The 18,153-nt window shown below is 36.1% G+C and overlaps 1 protein-coding gene across 5 annotated transcripts in view; it reads left to right on the top strand.

The window, feature by feature from the left end:
• The window catches only part of LOC128674194 (chondroadherin-like), a 236,589-nt gene that overhangs the window by 196,907 nt on the left and 21,529 nt on the right, over positions 1 to 18,153 (top strand). For 4 of the 5 annotated variants that reach the window (XM_053752646.2, XM_053752610.2, XM_053752636.2 and 1 more), the window contains one exon: positions 6,743 to 6,772. The exons of the other annotated variant lie outside the window; for it this stretch is intronic. In XM_053752646.2, the coding sequence (XP_053608621.1) occupies positions 6,743 to 6,772 (30 nt within the window). The remainder of the gene's footprint in view (positions 1 to 6,742; positions 6,773 to 18,153) is intronic. 5 annotated transcript variants of the gene reach the window in all.

Raw genomic sequence — 18,153 nt, 5'->3', positions numbered from 1 at the left:
AACTTAATAAGGCATAGGACGATAAACAACCAAGCGAGTCATCCTGATGGCAATTGATCACTGCTAAATATTAATATAATAATCTTTTATTTTCAGACCAAAGATCCATATATATAAAGTCAGCTACATTTCAAAAATTCGCCATTTTGTATACATTGCATCACTTTTTATGGCAATGGCAAAAAAACGTGATATAACATTCCCGTGTGAACCGAGCTTTAGATCCGGCTTCTGATGGATCGTAGGGCCCGGCACTTTTTGCCACTACTGTAAGGACAGCTTACCCATAACGCTGTAACGTATTAGTATAGTTTGGATCCATTTCCAAGCTCTTTTTTTTTAAAAAAAGCACCGATCTTCATGAATTGTCGATTGTTTTTGTAACATCGTCCCAAATTACGTAATGAAAGAATACCTCAATAAGAAAGAACAAAAAATAGTCAAATATCGCGGAGTTGTGTCTTTAATTCATGTTTAGAATAATATTCTAAATGCAAAAGTCTCTCGGACATGCTTTCACGGCTAAACCACTAAGTCCATTTCGATTATATTCCGAATACATATAGGTAGTTAATGACCCGATATCAAATCTAGCTTACCGCGGGCGGATCTGCGATCAACAGCTACTATTTAACAATTAATTTAATAACAATATTTTTATTAAAAAAAAACAGTTAAAAGATTTACAACCATGCGGAACATAAAATAAAATCAACGCGTTTCAGCAATGCATTTTAATTCCGCTATGGCGTTACCTTTAACCCGTCAAACGCAGGCGGTCCGGCATCCGACAGCCGGACGGCCGAGTACCGCAGCTTGCGTGCCGTGGATTGCGGCGGCCACGAAATATTATACGCTACGTGCGCATATCTTGGTCACATTCTACTCTATATTATAGGTATTTAACAATCACAGTATAGCATTTTGTATTGTTTTTTTTTTTTCAAATAGTTTTTTAACCATGTCACTCAGTTTTTTATTCATGCGGTCCACATGATGAATAATGGACATATATCTTGCCTATAGATACTTATAACGCTAGGAGTTTCACAGGCGCGTTACCGGCCCTGAATGAATCAATTAATCTTTTATTGTATCAAACTCATTTTAATTTACTAAAAAAACACAATTCAACATTGCATTTTATTCCTTTAACCCGTCAAACGCAGGCGGTCCGGCATCCGACAGTCGGACGGCCGAGCACCGCAGCGTGCGTGCGGTGGATTGCGGCGGCCGCGAAATATATACAACACTACATGCGCATGTCTTGGTCACATTGGGCGCATTCTATTCTATAATATCTATATACAACAGTAAGGCTTTGTTCGCGGTTTCTTCTGCTTGCGTTTTGTTTATATACATTTGTATTCAAATTGCTTTTAGCCTTGTCACTCATGGTTTTTTTATACTACTAAGCAAGCAAACAGGCATACAGTCGACCTGATGAGTAGTGGGCGCTGGGCCCCACAGCCTATGTAAACCTGTAACGCTACGGGGTATACAAATAAAATTGCGTTGGATACCTAGGTACTCTATTTCATCATCCAAATCTGCAGCGAACATAACATGACATAACGTGACTTTTAGCTGGTGTTTGAAAAAATCATTCTGGCGTCTAAAGAAATATAGCACACCCTATACCACAAGAAATAGATGAATAATACCTACAAGATCGGTTCGACAACTGTCCGGAATCAGACCAGTGTCGGGCGGTTAGCAATCCGGTTGAAACCAGTTGCGGTCCGCGGTCAGTTTGATTGGAGGTGTGTTTGGTGTGAGGTCACTTTGAGATAATCAGATCATATTGCACCCAACTTGTATCTCGCCTTCGAACTGTATACAGAGTTCCTCCATAGACTTACTGGTATACAAATGAAACGAAATAAATTGAATAAGAAATAAAAAAGTAATATTCGAGTTTACAAATACCAGAAATGTACAAGTACCATTATTAGGCCAAAAAGTGAGTTATCTTTAAACAGGTGCTTTCAATTGGCGTTGGTTGAAATGAGTTTGAAATGCGTCAATAAGGAGCAGTGAATCGGTCGCTGGTCCGCCGCTCCGGACCGTTCGTTCGGACAGTCCGTCCGGCGTCCAGCTACAATGGCGCGTGATTGCGGCCTCCACCTGCATAAATCACGCTCGTTATAGATGGCGCAAGGTATAGGCAACAGCGTTTACTTCTTGTTATTTATGTACTATCACTTCATTTGGCAATAATTGACGCGTAACTATTCAAGGCAAAACTATTTGAAGGCATACACGCACAAAAATAGTCATATCTTTTGATGACTTTGACGTTCCTTCCAAGTTTTTCACAGTTGATCAGACACTTTAGACCCGAGTGTTTTATATTTTCAACTTGAAGCGTTCTTAAGAAAAAGAGTCTTGACAGACGGACAACGAAATTATTCTAAATATGTTTCGTAATTATCTTATGTAATATGGAACACTAAAAAAAGGGGCGGACAATGACACAATATTTTTTCAGTATTACTTTGAGCGATATTTTTCATTGCTACGATTTCGTTTAAAATATTTTCGTACTACTCATATGCATTCATTTGGCTTCCCTTCATCGTCTAAATTTTCGTTCAGAAAAAAAAAAATATTGCTATTAAAACTAACTTTCACCGGATAAACAATTTCGTGTAGCCATACCGTATAAATCAGCCGCAGCGCAAGTCAAGAGAAATAGCGATCCAAAAATTTAAACTATGCAGTTGGTATTGCTTCTAGACTGAACAGAGCATTGTCTGGCCTGGCGCTTGATTTATTTCTTATTCAGCTCTGTTTATCTAGCTGGCTTAGTCTGAATAAGGTCTCTTTTAGTCATCGGAATAATTCTGACCGTAATGGAAGCGTTAATTTGTTAATCTAAAAATAAAACATTGAGTTTAAAGATCTATCTATAATAATCTAAAAATCTATATATATAATAATAAAAATCTATATATATATATAATCTAAAAATAAAACAACAATAAAAAACTTGAGTTTAATTCATTTTGATGTATATAACTGGCTAGAAAGAAGGGATTTGTTTTTTTTTTAAATCCCATTTCTACCATTAAGCTCAACGTTATCCGGCTAAACATAGCATTTTCTGTCTACCCAGTAGAATTAAAGACTTGATATACTGTTACCAATTCGATGTTTTCGCTAAATGGATCGATTTATGAACAAATCAGATGCAATAAACCAAGGAGTTATTTTTTAAATATTCTGTTTAAAGCACTGATATTATAACCGCGTAAAAACACCTTTTCTTCACACTTGTACCACATAACGATTGCTTTAAGAAATCCCAGATAATGCGCTACGGCCCCGTTCCGGTCATTTATAACATTGCCCGGCCAGACTACCACATTGCCTGGCGATTAATCGTACGACAAATTAATGAAGGATTTTGATCGATCGTGTATGAAGACCTTTACAAATACAATGCTACTATTGTTAAGAAAGGCTGTTTATTATAGTGATGGATAGTGTTCGAATCACAAAGTAGGTGCAGACATAGAGACTAAGCTGCGTATAAACGCAGCTTAGTCTCACTTGTATTATAAAATACAAGTGACTATATTCGAAAAATTAAAGGTTAAGGAAGCAAACAGTTTTGTTTAATTATTTGCATTTCTTATATTACTAGACGTTGCCCGGGACTTCGCTTCCGTGAGAATTTTAAATATCCTATAGCAATTTTGGATAATGTACCTTTCTAATGGTGAAAGAATTTTTGAAATCAGTTCGATAGTTTCTGCGATTAGCTGCCTCAAACATACATAGTCACAAACGCTTACCTCTTTATAATAATATAGATATAGATTGTCTAATAAATTCGTACTAATTTTGTTTTACTTACACGCTTTTTACGTTATATGTTCTAGTATGAACGATAGACTCCTAATAAAGGTAGTAGTTTTTCTGTTTATACTTTTTATTTATATTTAATTAATTTATTGCGAACCTTACAAACATTTAAGGATTTACCCACCCAAAAATTTGAAATCTAGATAACGTACAAAATTGTCCACAAAAATTCCGTGTACGTACGAGTATCTACTCTGAGATCCAGTGTAAACAGAATGCAGCATAAAAAGTAGTTTTGATTTCATTATTGTTCGTGTAGGGAAAGTCGTGTCATGATCGTGATAAATTATGTGATTTCTGAGCCCTATTACAGCCCTTGTTGCTTATTGACATTCGATTAACGCATTCAAATTCTAATGAGCTCGAAGTTTTATTATTTCCAGACGGAAAAATAAGTTTGTTAGGTACGCCGTAGCGTAAGTAATATTGATTAACATTATAATAAAAAGAAATATTAATATATTTCATACATCACTATTACCATAAACACAAGGCCTTAAAATTGTTCTTTATTTTCGAGTGTATTGTCAGATTTTATTCAAGTGCCTAAAGATATCTGACATTACTTTTTATCACGACCTAGCGCGTCTAATGGCAAGTAATCGCATACATACTAGTGCACTTAAACTTATAGCCAAATTACATACCCATAAAAAATGACTTCGAAGAAGACAAAACCTTCTTATCACGTGATAAGTTCACCGAAATTAAGTGGAATTACACGTCTAATCCAATTTCGCTGTCACAATATTCATAAAACCCGATACATCAAAGGTTTATGAGATATCGGAGCTGACAACAGATAGGTTCGGGGTTCTAAGCCGGACTTATCTCGCCGAAACCACGACATCAAAGGTTATCGGAGCGGAGCTTCGTACCTCATAAAGTGGCTTGGGCTCTGTTGAACTAACGGTTTGATCCTACTTTATCCTATTTTATCGAAGGAAATTATAATTATTATAGAAATAAATTTATCTACATTATTATATTTATGACAATTACAGTAGTATTAACTAGAGTAAATTTTATGTATGTATGTATATACATACATACGAGTACAATTACATACACAGCGAAGCGGTCATAAGAATACTCTTAAATCATTTCACAAAATCCTTTAGAGTCTTTTTCGAGAAAGCGTATACAAGCATAATACAAGAATTGTTCATTTGAAACATTGAATTATTTTAGTAATTTTTTTGTTTCAATCGAAAATAAAAACATTAAAATATTCAAAAATATAAAAACCTTTTCCCTGTCGAGAATTCCATTAGCATTCGCGGGCGCCAAAGAGAACGGACCCGTATTAACAACCTTAATCGACATATCGAGTATTATCGAGCCACCTATTGTAATTAAAATCGTTAAAATCTATCGATAAAGTCGACATGTTCCACTATCGCGCAGATAGCGCAGAGGCGTGCGGGTGGCCGGCCACCCACCACTCTTGCGCAAGTCGAAACCGTCCGAATTAAGGGTTATTAGCGTAACAAAGAAACAGAACAGAAAGGTCTCTTCATCAATAGATCAATTGTCATCACCATTCTCGCGTGTCGGTTGCATTTAGACGACCTCGGTGGCGCAGTGGTAAAGTGTTTGCCTCTGAACCGAGAGGTCCCGGGTTTGATCCCCGGTCGGGTCATGATGGAAAATGATATTCTTCTGATTGGCCCGGGGCTTAGATGTTTATCTATATAATATGTATTTGTTATAAAATATAGTATCGTTGAGTTAGAATCCCATAGCACAAGTCTCGAACTTACTTTGGATCTGGCTAAATTTGTGTGATTTGTCCTAATATATTTATTTAGGGTTATGAAGCTGTGAGCGTAAAAAAGAGCATTTTTACGAATTTTTTTCCCGAATTTCGGTGACTCAGTCAAGTAAAATGCAGATCAAAACATTCTCATGACACGTTTGTGATAATATCTTGCATATTCTTTAGTTTTGTTTACATACTATTTAATTGTTTTATTTCTCCCGATACTGAATTCTTTTCTGAGTAAAATCCGCCTGTGTAGTCGGGTCGAGATGTCATCACCTCGGAAATGAAAAATTTTCTGTTTTATGTTCGTCATTGAAACGCGGATCGCACGACGCCTCTCATCCGTAATCTTTTTAATTTAAGACATTAGCATAGAAATACGTCTGGAACAAAGGCTGGACGTGAAGTCTGGTTTATGATCGTGTGTAGCGCCCTCTACACTCTATGGTTCGTGTGGAGGGAGCTTAAGTATTAATAAATATTCGGCGCCGATGTCTGAGGCTAAGGCTACATGCTTTTTATTCTTTATTTTGGAATTTTATCGGAATTTGTTCGGAAAGTACATAAACATTGACTGCTAAAGCACTACGCGGGCTTCGAGCTATGGATATAATCAAAAATAGGTTTGTTTATACCCCTATGGCTTGAAACCCGCGACTTGTAGGCTAAAAATACCGTTTTATTGTGTGTTATAATACAAATACACTATGTGCTAAAGTTTCGCCCAATGTGAAGAATTCAATGTACATTGCTGGTTTTTGTTGCAGTAATATAAAAACCTATACTAACTACGTAACGTACGTTGATTCGCGCCCGATCCGTCTTGAGTTCGCTGTAAGTATATATATATATATATATATATATATATATATATATATATATATATATATATATATATCTCTCATCTCCGGAGCTCGGTTACGTCATTTGGAATACTATTATTGCCTATCAGCTGCCTAGGCTATGTGTCCCTTAATCGCCTAGTACGACATCCACGGAAAGATAAAGACTCGTCCTATTTTAGGGCAAAATCACACGCCACAAGTTCACCGAATGTGTGCATACACTATAATACAATAATGCTAATTAGTTTTTGTTATGTTCCAGATATCAAACGCACAGACATCCCTCCTAAAGGTAAGATATTCCATATACTTAGTTTTATTAATATCCACAAAACATATCATCATAGAACGTTTTGATAATAAATCCCTGCAATATCCCTTTTGTCAAATTGTAATAACAAACTGATTTCTCACCCTTTTTCTGACATACCGTCCATATTACATACACCTTCATACGTTGATATATTATTTTAATACAAAACAATACACGTGCTGATAGAAATCGCTTGAAATTCATAGATTTTTATATGGCGCCCCGCGTCGTCGGCAACTGTGTTTATTCAGAGGGACGGAAACATAAAGAGCATTGTCGGGAAAACGCTGTACGAGTATTGGATTCGCTCTAAGAAAAACAGGTTCCATTGTCACTATCTCTTATATTTTTCTTCAAATCGAAACTTATATTTATGAACTACATAAGATTTTTGATTTTAGTAGATACTTAAGTAAAACAATACAGATATTGTTTCGGTCAAACTTCGGTAAACTTCATGTTTCGACGGCATATGTTATTTATGAAAAGTTTATTTGTTAGACAAATTAAAAAACCCCCGACTTTCAATATTAATTTCGCCACAATTTTTGAATGGCTGAACAGAATTTCATGAAACATGGCTAAGAACACTCGGGACAAAATTATCTATGACACAAAAATAAAACTAAACGAAAATCGGTTCATCCATTTGGGAGCTACAATGCTACAGAAAGATACACAGACAGACGCGTTAAACTTATAACACCCCTTCTTTTGCGTTAGGGTTAAAAATACAAAGATTCCAAATGTATGAAACTAGAATAACTAAAGTCCTAAGGTCCTAACATTATTATTTGCAAATGTTTTTTTTCCCATACAACACAAACTTGGACTAAAAATCGAGAGGCAAGCCATCAATCCATTTTTGGACAACATTATCGGCTTCGTGGACCCTGACAATGCCGCCTTCAATAGAGTATAATGTGCAGAGGTCAGTGACGTGCCGCATTTGGACCTCCCCTCGCAGGGACACAGAGGACTGTCCGAGAAGTTTCATCTGCACAGCAATTCGGCGCATCTTCCTTGCGAAGTTCTATTACCTATTTATTTGCATCGAGTATTTTCGCGAAAGATCAAAACCAGGAACTGGCAGGTTGGGGTCGGAGATAAGAGTTTTGTTAACCGCTTCGGAGTTAATCCATCTATTCAACTATTTCTCCTTAGGGATCTTATCATCCTGACGAACTGTGGAAGCGGAAGTGTCCAAAAGGTCCCAAGATAAATTAAAAATCAAATTTAAAAAAGGTTGTCTGGCAAATAATCCTTCTCGCATTTAGTCTTATATAAGTACCATATATCACCTATATTTGTTTGATAAACTCATAACTTAGATAAATATCTCAATAACAAACATCGAACGTGCCGCTCGGAGTAAATTAAGGGAGTTTAATTACTAAATGAATCTGTTTTCCCGAAGCCGATACGGCACCCGACACATCGACCAATCGATTGGGTTTCAGTATCCCGAGGCAATTCCTTCCAATTCCCACGGTGTAAGACATCGTCGGATCTTGACAAGACGTCAAATGTCTTATCTCGCAAAACAAGCAAATTGCCAATGCCGGCTATACATATAGGTATAGCTGCTTTTTCCTTGTCTCAAACTACTCAATATTATAAACTATATCATTTGCGACAGGCGACAGTGTGTAGCCGGTTTAATGCAACCATCTAAAATTGATTTTGCCACTAAAAACACTATAAAGTTTTTTTAAAACAGCTTCAGTTTTTCATGAAACAATAAAATAGCAGTTAACTAGAACACATAAAAATTCGAAAGTAATATAATAGCAGTAAAAAGTACTGAAAAATACATCCATTACGTAATATTGGGGGTTTTTCAAGTATCCGTTTTTAAAGTACTATTGTAATAGAATAAAAATGAACAAATCTATATTAGAAATCGTTGCTACAGGAATGGAATAGACACAAATTTATTTAAGTACAATAGAAAAATGTCTCCCTAAATCCTAGGAAATTGAACCCTGGTCTCTAGAATGAGAATGATACTATCGGGTATGCGCTTGCATGAGATATAGATAAATATTACTCCCTAATTGATATTTACATATTATTACTTTATGCAGAAGTCTGTCTGTCTTTCTATCACGCTTTCATGGAAATCTGCTAGGCAGATTTTGATGAAATATGGAATAGATATTATAATGAATGACTCGGAGACAAACACAGGCCACAGACAATAAAAAATATTATAAGAAAACATCTCACAAGCCAACGTCTTACATCGTACTGCGGGAAGTATCTTAATTGTGGCTAATTGCGAGAAAAGCCCCCATTAGATCTCCCAGTCTAAGTAAATTAACAGGCACGTAGCTAACTGGAGCGGTGAAGTTAAAAACACCCGTTAAGGTGCAAAAAGACTTTAAGTAGGTTAGATTAACCTTGTTAGCTCACACTATCTATTGAACATTGTTAGGCGTCTTTGGTGCTTTAAGATAACAAAGTAAGTTTATTGATAAACGTTTACGTCGGCTTCAATCTTGAGCGTTTTAACCCAAGTACAAGTAGACTTCTACTCATTGCATTTCCGGCGCGGACCTCAGACATATGCCGACGCGAATGCACGAACATTGCATAGTTTATATGAGAGTTTTCATTTCACCGCAATGAAAAATCGGCAATGGATATCGAACCCGCAAAAGTTCGGCAAACTGTGTATAGAAACTATAGTATGTAGCCGTCACGAAGATTAAAAACGTACGTACATATGTGTCAATTCCCTTTTCGATAGCAAAGGAAGACAATTAGGCTAATTTACTTTCACTCAATTAAAACTAATAACTGAATGTTAAAGCCCAATAATTAGTTATTTCTGATTATGTGAGATTAAATGTAAATTGGTATATCGTGGGCGTATGAAGCGTAACCTAACACACCATCACACTGGACATAAGCGCCAATGAATGTTTGTGTGAGCAGAATCATCAGATTCTATTCATTTATCGTAGCGGTGAAAATGAAGAAGAATAATAATTGCCGCTTATCCGCACCAGACAGGATATATACCTGTCTGGAAATTGGTAGTACTGAAACATTCTGAAACGCTTTGAGCAAACTTTTACATATATCCATTGTTTATTTTATACCGATTTCGCCAAAGCTAAAGAACTTTTGTAAACTATCTCTATTATATACTTTACCTTGAAAATTTTATATTCATTCTGGTCTATCACTTTCTGTTTCGTCTTCGCGTGTTCACGGTTGCAGCTACGAAACACGGGTCAACGTAAAATTCTTTTGAAAGTTCCGCTGAGATTTTCCAACCGTTCGCGAGCCTGAAGTTAACTTTCATTGGGATTTCTGTCGTTGCCTATAATATCTGCTCGTTTAATATCCGTAAGATTAAGTATATGGAGAAGATAAATTTTGAAATTAAAATCACCTACTTTAGTTTAGTTTTGACTGAATTCTGAACAGAAAATCTCTCAGCCACCATCGAATCAATACGCCATCATCATCATTTCATCAAACAAGACTTTGCCATGATTCCCGATCATTCCCGGACAGGTTAATTAGTAGGATCAGCAGTAACGGTGGCGTAAGTATTGACAACGGTACCTGGACGATGGATACAAAGGGGCGACTCAGGTTTGCGTGACTCGCTTTTGCGGGCGTTCAACGAGACACAAAATGAATTTTGTTGTTATATCTGTTACAGCGCAGTTGCGCGCTCGCATTAGTGTTAACTCATAGTCATACACAAACCAGAGTTGAGTTAACGCCCAGTGTTTTGCCAATTTTCTTTTTTGAGTGTAAATTGAGGAAATAAACCCAAATCCATGCGTATTTTTTCACACACACAGCACACGACCGCCCAAGATTTACAGTAAAACAAGATAGATTTGAGTCTTTGCAAATTTTTACCGAAAAACTTTTTTAAGTCACACAAAAATGAGGCAAAAAAAAACAAAGAAGAAGCATGTTATTAACCCCGCTTTTGTAGATGTGCACAAAATACCGGGTCCTTCTCTATATCCGTGCACACAACAAGGGCCACAACAGAAATTTCGCCCAGGCAGCTAGGACTGTTAGATCCGGCACTAGGGTTCGAATAGTGCTTGATATTGAGCTGATATTAAGCTAATTGTGGAGGGCACTCGATTAATTCAGATGCACATTAAGTGCATACAACCTCATTGCATGTTTGCCCCTCATTTTGTAATAGCTTGTAATCCGGTAATCTAGGTTGGTGTATTTTAGGGTAATGCTGATTTTGAGTGGTTTAATGCATTGTGCTATTTGAACCTAAGGGCAAACGGGGAAAATACGAAAGTTTTAACATTTACCTATACCGTACAGCTAAATAGCGTTTCGAGTTTTGCAACTTGGCTCTGTCTACCCTGTAAGCAATAATGACGTGATATTGTATGTATATGATATATACAAACTACCTGCGCCCCGGGGCTTCGCTCCCGTGGGAACTCCAGTAGATTTTGCATGAAAAAGTAACAAACATATGTACATACACACATCCTCTCAAACTTTCGCATTTATAATATTAGTATGTTTTCTCATAAATTTTTCAAACAAACAAGAACAGACAAACAAACACACGTCGCTCACCTGTCAGAGAGACGGGGTGACATTTCCAGTCGATGCCCAAGTTGGATCGACTTTCCAATGTCGCTGAAATACTTAGCGAACAACTCTCGTCTGTGAATTGACAATTTGTCACCAGTAAAAACTTTTGCGCAGGCTTTTTAACCTTCTCTGTTATATTATACATTATATTATTCTTTCGAGTGTTTGTGTTGTCGTCATGCACGTATAGTTTTAACCCTAGTATGTGGAATCACTACATAAAACAAAGTCGCTTCCCGCTGTCCATCCCTATATATGCTTAGCTTAGATATTTAAAACTACGCAACAGATTTTGATTTATGTGTGTAGCGGGAGCTAGGTGATTATGCTCGACCGCCACAAAGGGAAGATCTTCCCGCCAGACTAGGTGTCGCGCCTGGGGAACCGCACGGCTCCGATATATGTGCTTCCAATCGTAAACGCAATGTCTGCGCGGTCTAGGTTGTTAGCTTTCTATAGTGAGTCGACCGTAGTGCCATCTTTCCGTAGATGTCGTGGATCACCTATGTGTTGTGTGGCTTGTTATTCGTTACATTTGGCCGACTTTTTTTTTCACATCTGCGGCGTTGTGTATGTGGCGTGATAGATGTCGCCACATGTGTATAATTTACTATGGGTATAACCGGGCGAAAGAGCGTCGCTGGTATTTAAATATAAAAATAGTAACATCATTGGTAACTCAACTCCAAGCCAGACGCGAAGTTTCAAGTTATGCCTTCCTCACAAGTTACGTTAAAAAGAGTAACTTTCAAACTTTGTAACGTGTAGAAATGATTTATTCCCAAAAATCCGACGTTTGCGCTCGATTTTTTGTGAATAAATCGGGAAAATATTGAGTGTAAGATTTTTATTTACGAACCTTATGGAATTAAACATGCAAGTAATCAACATACAGTTTTGTTCCTATAGTTTTAATCTAAGAGTGTATTTAAGTGTTATTCTTTTTACTGGTAAACTATGGTCAAGTAATCGGTAACCTAGACCTATGAAATTCCCACACAGCACATATAACACAATAACTTATAACCATTGCATATATTAATATTATAAAAACGAAAGTAAGTTTGTTTATTACCATTTCCCAATTAACCTGCTTTGGATAAGCAGGTTTCTTCTTAGAATTTTGTATACACGTAGATTGTACCTTTTATCCCGGAAAAATAAACGCAGGAATCTAACGCGAGTGAATCCGCGGACAAACGCTAATTTGTATTTTCAAAAAGTAGCAAAATATTCGTGTCGTATCTCAAAAGCAATATTTAATTAAGAATAACCGGCAAATACGGGCTCTTTTGGCGAATTTAAACAAACTGTTCGTTCACTTACTGTTATATACAGACAGACAGACATCTTTTGAACAAGAACCAGCCTCCGGCGACCGGCTTTGTGCTCACGAGTAGACAAACATTTCGCAGAGAATTGAGGATCACGCGCGGATCCGCAGTTGTAGTGGTGAGGGGCGCGCCGTCTGTATATAAAGAGCAGAAATTAAATGAAACACGAGAAGGGACTCTTGGTTAGCAACACTGGATAAATATCAACCAATCTTAACATCTTGATAAAAAAATATTTAGTTCGTTTTTTTACTTTTTTTTAGACCCACAATCTTAAATTGCTTTTTATGATCCAGAAAATAACTTACATCAACTTTCAAAATCATATTTTTCAGATGTTTTTTTGTCTGTTTTGTTGTAGTAAAGTCTCAATTGTAATTCTAAGCAATAAATCAAGCAAAATCAAATCTTCAATTTCGGTGTTTTTCGTTGGCTGTGCCACAACTTTTTTTGAGCGTTAGATCCGCACCTGTTTTGTATAACATTATATACTACGTTAACATCTTCATTTACCTCAAAGCTTTCATTAGATAAACCATTTTGCTCGAAAGAAAATATTTCAGAGTGGCCCTCTGAAGGAAAAAATATGACTTAACTAGCGGTTGTGCTCGGCTCCACCCGTGTCCAAATAAGTCAGATAAAAAGATGTGAATAGACGAGTCAGCGTGTCGACACGTGACGACAAGAAAGGTCAAGCCGTGTATTTTCATAGGGCTAGGTTGGGTCGTTTATTTTTTCCATATTTGTTATTCATTTCAATACTAAGTCTAATAAAATAGTAATTGTGTACTTAACTATATTGTAAGTCGTTGAAACCTTTTGTTCTTTCTTTTAATAGTTACATTTTCCTTAAGGGGAAAGAAATGCCATTAAAGTTTTAAGGGGAAGATGTTGTATGATTATTAGTATTTAACATGAGGGTTTCATTCAACATAACATGGTCAACACAACAAAGGATTTGAAGGTTTATTCAAATCCTTTCAATAATAACCACCCTATTCCTGCTTGAATATATCAACTGCAGATATGTATCCACATCTGAATTCTAAAGGTAAACTTTATGTAAATAACGTCAAAATCTGCGTTTGACTGTTCAATAATCTTATAATTTTGGAGTTTGCAGCATTATGTTTTCACAAATCTAATTCCCGGGTGACAGGATCGCTGTATTGTATTGTAATGTTATTAATGGGTTGATACAGCAGAGACAAAGCCGGTTTTGTCCGGTATTTTCCGGATAAATTCCCATGGATCGCGGCTAGCTGCACGAGTAGGGGAACAGATTCCGCTATTATTAAAAACTACAAAGCGCCAATTTAGAATTTTTTATTGAGTATTTTGTGACAAAATTAACTCCAAAATTATAGTTGATTTTAATTGGTTATCAACGGGCTTTTCTCATTCCAGACTATGTTTAATTGAAGTAAGTACATATTTGAATAAATAAATAATCTGGGTTGAAGAATTTTTGAAAATCAAACCAGCTCTGTTGCAAGATCAAATATCGCGAACATACGAAGTGAAAAGATTAGGTTCCTTTGGACGGATCCTTGTGCGAAGTTTAATTAATATCAACACAGGTATTTTACCACTTCGTATATGTATTTTGTGCGGTAGTGGTGTAATGGTTAATAGACTGTGAACCGCAAGGTCCCAAGTTCGAATCCTACTCATGCCACATGAGTTTGTTTACCAATCTGACTAATGTGTAGTAGTTTTCATCGACCACCACTTGCTTCTGGTGAAGGAAAACGTCGTGACTGTACTCTGGTTAATTATCAACTTGTGTCTGAAATAGAGGTAACGGCAAACCACTCGATTAATAGTGCCAAGAAAGTCCTTATGTGTGTTTCATTCACGAACACGACCATTTTGTAACAACCTGTATGTTTCTTCTATTACAATCGAGTGTCCAACAAACCATGGCAGTTTGGTACACCGCAAGTTAGATGCGGTTTCAAATTAATATTGACGTAATTTTGACGAGTTTCCGCCAAAACAATACTCCATTATTCTGAATTTGTAAACGAAACACGTGATTTATGAGGGAATGTGTCCCGGCGAATGAATTTATAGTAACAAGCCAAATAGAAGTGCCATCTCTCTTACACACTCGCGTCTTTTATGCGAAACTATCTGCTACACGGAAACATTTTGAAAATCGAAATTTTAAATTTGAGCGAGAATTCTGTTCGATTGAATGTGTGAATTACGGAATTTCAAACGCATTATGCAGTTCACATCAGGTATTACAAAACGTCCACAACACTTCTTGTTGATATTAATTATGTTTTGAACTGATTTCGTTAGTTTACCGGTAACTTTTTTAAATAAAAAGTAACGTTCAAGTGTCAGGAAAATATAATGTTTTATGAATGACAACTGGCTGTAAAAAAGTTACTTACTCCTCTGGCTCAATGACTCTAATGTAGTCTTGGCCTCCGAAACAAATGAGCGCCATAGTGTTCTGTTGTGTGCTATGGATTGTCAGTTTACAGCTCCCAATTCACGTAGTTCCAGTGTCAAGAAGTTAAAATAAAAATATCCTAAAATACCGCAACACTTCTATTGTCTTACAGTAACAAATTCCGCGGTTCCGGATATATTTTTGTTTCATTTCGACCGTGTTTTCGTTGGTAATTTGTTTGTGTCGCTCATACGAAGATTTAAAACCTTCGTTGCATTAATGGTCCGGACCGGAGGCGAAGCGGGGAGCCTTTTGTTTGCTTTCAATTATTTAAAAAAATACCATCATTTGGACATCGTGTAAATACTCTATGTACTTGATAGTCGTTAAAATTTATTCACATTTCGTACTAAAAAATGTATATAGTATATTTTGCACCCACATAAAATTATCTGTATGACTGCTGGATAAAGCTTAACTTTAAGTCCGCATAATATACAAGTACAAATTGTATTTTCATTAATTTTCTACATTAGAGCTTCAATAAATAAATAAACGTCCCGAAATGCTAGTAGTTTGTAGCTGTGGTAAACGTCATTTAATTTAGAATATGACGTGAAAAAGTGCCTGTGAAGGTCTAATTTCTGAATAAATGATTTGATTTTGATTTTGATAAACATTTATCTGGCTGTATATAGTTGAAAGGGTGGCATTTTTTACGACATAGATACGACTATGGTGACTTCTATTTTATAATAATAATAACTTGAAGAATTTTATTATAATAATAATTTATGACTTGAAAAATCCTTTCTAACAAAACTGACCACAGTAAAGCTAACAAACAAATCTTCAATAACACCACTATTTCCACCACACACCAGGGTCATTCCGCAAAACACACAAAAGGAAACTCATGCTGCGTTATAATTAATTCACTATGCCACTCGGTATGCACTGCGTCGTATACATGAATACCAAATGGTATAAGAGATAAAATGCTAATTCCAGATGCATACATATTTATCCCGACTGTATTAAGGATAGATAACGCTTAAGATAGCGTAATTGGATTAGCAGATTTAATTACAGATTTGGAATTATTAATGGCTTTTATTTAATAAATGTATTGTGTGGAAACCGTGTAAGTAATTACACAAGGTGACTACAGCGACAATTATTCTTATCACAAATTTTTCTAATGTTGTTTTAATTTTTCCCTATAGTTGATTTAAGTCGAATGTCAGATTATATAACTCGTATCTCTTTTTTTTTCTTACTCTGGTAAATTTCCATCAGATTCCAAGATCCACTTTCCTACTTTTTCTCCAATTTACGTGGTCTCCCATTCGTTTTTAAGTCGTCTAATTTCTACTGCCCGTGCCACTGCGATGCTATCCAAAGTAGATATTTGCGCCGAGTATTAATAAATGATGACATTTATCTATAAGACAATAGGAGGACTTAAAGCCTAGGACTTATTCTGCCAGTCAACCGACAGAGTGATCTTGTGAAAGTAGCGGAAAGTGCAAAATGGAACAAGAAAATATCTTTCTACTGAGACACATAATATAAACATTGTACTTCAGGTTACCCTGCATGAAACCCTATGGCGCGGTAATAGCGGCGAGTTTGCAATGAATTTGGGTAGGTTGATGTGCTGTTGACTGTACATAAACATTCAGAGATAATCAGACTACAAATAGACATTTTTCTAAATTATACAAAAAAATCATTCAGCTAGTTACATTTGCGAAAAACAAAAGATTTAAATAATTTCAAATCACGGCGGGAGAACAACGGGAAATCTTTAAGCACAGATAATATGACAGAACAAGGTGTACATAAAATATTTATACTCAATTCATCTCCGCCTGGGAAGAGGGGGTAAGGGGGAAGCGTATCAAAATCCACGCGTGGCGTGTTATAAATATGTCAACATCTTAAAATGTTGTGACATGACAAATACAAATATATTGTTTCTTCACTCGGGATTTAAAGTTCAATTTTGATCCGTTCTAGCTTGTTGGGTGTATTCGCGACACATAAATGGAAATGGATAGAGATACTATCTGGAATTATTTTCTCAAGTTGATAATGAAGCTTGTTTAAATCTTATGGTTGACGCAAATTGAGGTTAAGGTATTTAATTATAAATGTTGACTGTACAGATGAATAATTACTAGCTTCTAAAAATCAGTCCATCCAAATAATTAATTTAAAAAATCTTTCGTCGCTGACAAGCACATAGCTGAAACTAGTGGACAAAAAAAGAAATTGAAATTTTGGTATATATTATTAGCACTAAATGAATGTTCCCCGAAATTCCATGGGCATAGGATAAATGTACAAGCGTACAAAAATTTAAAAACAATCTCTTTATTCACTTCCCCATTTCATGTTCCTGTTGGTTGTCTCATGCACCTGCGGTAAGGTAAACTATCGTTAACTAAACCAGCCCTCTTCTCCCAGCAGTAAAGCAAATTATATAACCAGATGTAACGTGAAATTTGTAGGTACATCCCGTGCCAACCACCTCTGATTTCCCAAAGGCCGTACTTTTAGACCGGGAGCTAAAAACGCAAAATGTTATTCTTGTGAATTTCACAATCTTGGAGTTTTCTTTTACTGCACTTTTATTGTTTGCCCCTGGGTTCATTAGAGAGTTTAAAAATGAGGTTCAACTCCCCGAGTTTGCATGCGATTAGTTTCGTGATAAATTAACTGTGGAACTTTCAGTTTTAAATTGAAAATTAGTTTTTGAAAAATGTCTGCAACTTTGTCTGTTTTATTGATAAAATAATATTATATTCTATCACTTTCCTAGCTTTCGGTTACGTAGTATTTAATCTACGTTAATTAATCAATACATTTCCATCCATCCATACTATATTAATATTATAAATGCGAAAGTCTGCTGTCTGCTTCGCTTTTACGGCTAAACCGTTCTACCGATTTTGATGAAATTTGGTATGCATATAATTAAAATTCAAGCATACTTGGGTAAAATGAGTACC

This window comes from Plodia interpunctella, chromosome 1 (genome assembly GCF_027563975.2).
Source record: "Plodia interpunctella isolate USDA-ARS_2022_Savannah chromosome 1, ilPloInte3.2, whole genome shotgun sequence".
NCBI lineage: Eukaryota > Metazoa > Arthropoda > Insecta > Lepidoptera > Pyralidae > Plodia > Plodia interpunctella.
Note: the sequence above shows the minus strand (reverse complement) of the source record. Positions and strands in the feature narration are given on the sequence as shown.